This window comes from Pteropus alecto, unplaced genomic scaffold (assembly GCF_000325575.1).
Source record: "Pteropus alecto unplaced genomic scaffold, ASM32557v1 scaffold157, whole genome shotgun sequence".
Taxonomy (NCBI): Eukaryota; Metazoa; Chordata; class Mammalia; order Chiroptera; family Pteropodidae; genus Pteropus; species Pteropus alecto.
In genome coordinates this window covers 2,116,745-2,119,526 of record NW_006440626.1, presented here as the reverse complement: position 1 = coordinate 2,119,526, position 2,782 = coordinate 2,116,745, and the positions used below count along the sequence as shown (strand labels likewise).

At 52.8% G+C, this 2,782-nt stretch overlaps 1 protein-coding gene and 1 long non-coding RNA gene across 2 annotated transcripts in view; one reads left to right on the top strand and one right to left on the bottom strand.

Moving 5' to 3' along the window:
* Positions 1–1,398: 1,398 nt before the first annotated feature.
* The window catches only part of LOC107196053, a 4,249-nt gene continuing 2,865 nt past the window's right edge, over positions 1,399–2,782 (bottom strand). Inside the window, exon 3 of the long non-coding RNA XR_003047953.1 lies at positions 1,399–1,526. This is a non-coding gene — a long non-coding RNA (uncharacterized LOC107196053). The remainder of the gene's footprint in view (positions 1,527–2,782) is intronic.
* The window catches only part of BIK (BCL2 interacting killer), a 4,192-nt gene continuing 2,935 nt past the window's right edge, over positions 1,526–2,782 (top strand). The window contains exon 1 of the mRNA XM_006917344.3: positions 1,526–2,729. Within this exon, the coding sequence (XP_006917406.2) occupies positions 2,557–2,729 (173 nt within the window). The 5' untranslated portion in view covers positions 1,526–2,556. The remainder of the gene's footprint in view (positions 2,730–2,782) is intronic.

The window sequence follows — 2,782 nt, the reverse complement described above, 5'->3', positions numbered from 1 at the left end:
TTTCTCTTTCAAACAAACAGTTGCTGAAAGGCCCCGTGGGTGGGCATCGGAGCCGCCTGGGACCAGGGTTTGCCACTTCACCAATCCCATTAAAAGGCAAATGGATGAAAGTCAGCTCTGGCTACCGAAGTGGCTTCCAGCCATATTCGCTTTGATACTTGCTTTTTCCCTAAAGTATTGTCTGACAGCTCTGTGATGTAGATGGATCTAGCGTCACCTCCTAGTTTTTCACTGCCACCAAGCATTCCCAGGAACTAACGTGTGGAGATGATATACCCACAACGTTTCCTGTGCTGGGTATTTTAAGTTGCCGACAGTATTTTGGGGGCGCTTAGAAATGTCACCGTGACTTTCCCTGTACCTGTGTGATGGCCTGATGGTTTGGGGGAGTCCCTGGGTCTCGGGCCTGCATACTTTTAACACTTTGCCTGCAGGTTCCTTTAGCAGGTGGCAGCACCCCTCCCCCTGCGGACGCTGGGGGCCACCCTCCCCCCACCCACCAGGTCTGACCTGACAGCTCCTTTCAGCTGGAGGGAGAAGGTGCTGTCCTGACAGGTGCGGGTGGCATATGTCGGGCCCCGGGCTCTTTGTGGCTATGTTTACACGTCTGATTTCTCCAGCGCAGCTCCTGTGTTTGGCTTTCATCTGGAACAGATATAAGACTTGTTTCCCTCTTAGGAAACTCAAACAGCCTCTCTTTGAGACACATTTTGGGCCTGTATTCTCTCCAGAACAATGCTGTCCTTGTGTGGTTTCCTTCTCAAAGGCCAGAGTTCCCTAGACCCTTATTAATACCTGTCTGTTCCCTTGATGACATCCCAACATGTCCATCCCTTTGCATGTGTGTTGGGCGCATTCTTGAGACTAACCTGTCTAGACTCCCCTGGGACGCCTGTAGGTCCCACAGCTTCCCTCCGTGTTCCCATGGGCCCCGGCCTTGCCTTTGCATGCCCCGCCATGCCCCTTTAATGCACACTCTTGTCTGGCCTGGGTGTCCGTGCAGAGTGCTGTGCATGTCCTGCCTGTACTTCAGGGGTAAACACTGGTCCCCCCTGGCCTGGGACCGAAGAGACTTGGGGCTCTGTCCTTTCTGGGTTCGGTGCGGGCAACTGTGAGGAGTTAGATGTTTTAAAAAAAACTCAGGACATTATTGTAAGAAAGTGGTGGATTGAAGTATGATAGGCCGCGCCTGCCCCCTCAAGTGTCCCAGACTCTGTTCCGCGTGCTTGAAGGAAGTCGCTTGATGTCATCCTCCAACAGCCAAGTGAGAGGCCGCCGGTACCTTACAGATGAGGAAATGAGTGGCGTCACATGGCTAAGTGGCAGAGCTGGGACTTGAACTCAGGCCCTTTGGTTCCAGAGCCATATCCTTCGTCATTCCGTTCTGGGCGTAAGGCGCTCTGGTACAGTGTAAGTTGGATTATGGTGAACCCAGGTCACAGAGTCCTACGCAGCTATCACAAGTGACGATGCAAACATTGACCGATGTGGGAATTCACAGTCGTAATGCTCAGGAAGACCTTTGGCTGGAGAAACAGGAAAATCGATGAATGGTGATTTGAACAAACTGGGTTTTCTACACACCAGGCAGTCAGTGGCTTGCATTTTTTTCCTACTTTTCCAGCCATGCCATCAGATCCAACTCTCTACCCCTCTGTTCGGTATTCTGAGCATGTTATTTATTCTTGTACTCAGCACCTCAGCGTCATAAAATGGCCAACGCAGCTCCAGCCTTCACTTGAACCCTGTGTTGAAGGCAGCAAGGGGGAGAGAAGTTGCCCAGGCTGGGTCTTCTCCCTTTCAACCCCCGCATCAGACTTCCGAGACCTCATTGACCGGGACCCAGTTGCATGCCCACCACTAGCAGCAAAGCATGCTGGGAAAGAGAGGAAGATTCCTCATTGGCTTAGATGAACAAGGAAGGGTTCAGGGCCACCTTGAGGAAAATGATTTTGTTAGCAAGGAGCCGGGGGGCGTGGAGAGGTAACGGTTGCACCAAGACAGTGAGGTGAAGAAGGGTTATAAAATGACGTAAGGAGTGGCGACCCCGTTCTTGAAGTTGTGTGTGTGTGTGTGTGTGTGTGTGTGGTGTCCATATGTGCTTAGAAGCAGAGACGGGAAGGCTGGCGGCCTCCCTCCAGGAACTGGGATTGTGGGTGGTGACTTCTCCTCATTGCCTTCGTTTGCTTCGCCTGCTCAAGGGAAATAGCAGGCGTGGGCAGCAGGCGGCACCACGGAATTGTCCTCCTGGTGGGGCCCAGCCTTAGTGCACTGTTTTGACAACACACACCTGGGTTTACTGGTCTTTTGAGGGCCAGTATTAGAGCCTTTCTTCTATGTATCCTGATTCTTTTTTTCACCAAGAGAAGTCACCTCGAGATCCCTGACTTGCAAGATGTATGACGGAGAACAGAGGCAGGGTGACTTGCCTAGGGGCACGTAGCCAGCATGCTGCAGGATTCGAGTCTGGGGGAGCTGGTGGGGGAAGGCTGATGATAGCTTTAGCTGAGACAGAGTGGGCGGGATAGAGGTGAGGTGACTGAGACCCCCGATCGCATGGTTCTGGGCATCAGTCAGTCTGTGTATCTCTTTTTTTTTCCCTCTAGAGAAGAAATGTCCCTTCCCAGGAACCTCATTTTGTGCACCTTCCTGCAGGAGCATGGCCTGCAAGCCCAGTCTCCTCCCGGCATGACCAACCTCCTCCAGCACTACAATCCCCATCCTTACGGGTAGGTCCCAGGAGCCCTCTGAGGGCCCCGCCCACCCGGTTCCGTCAGTAACC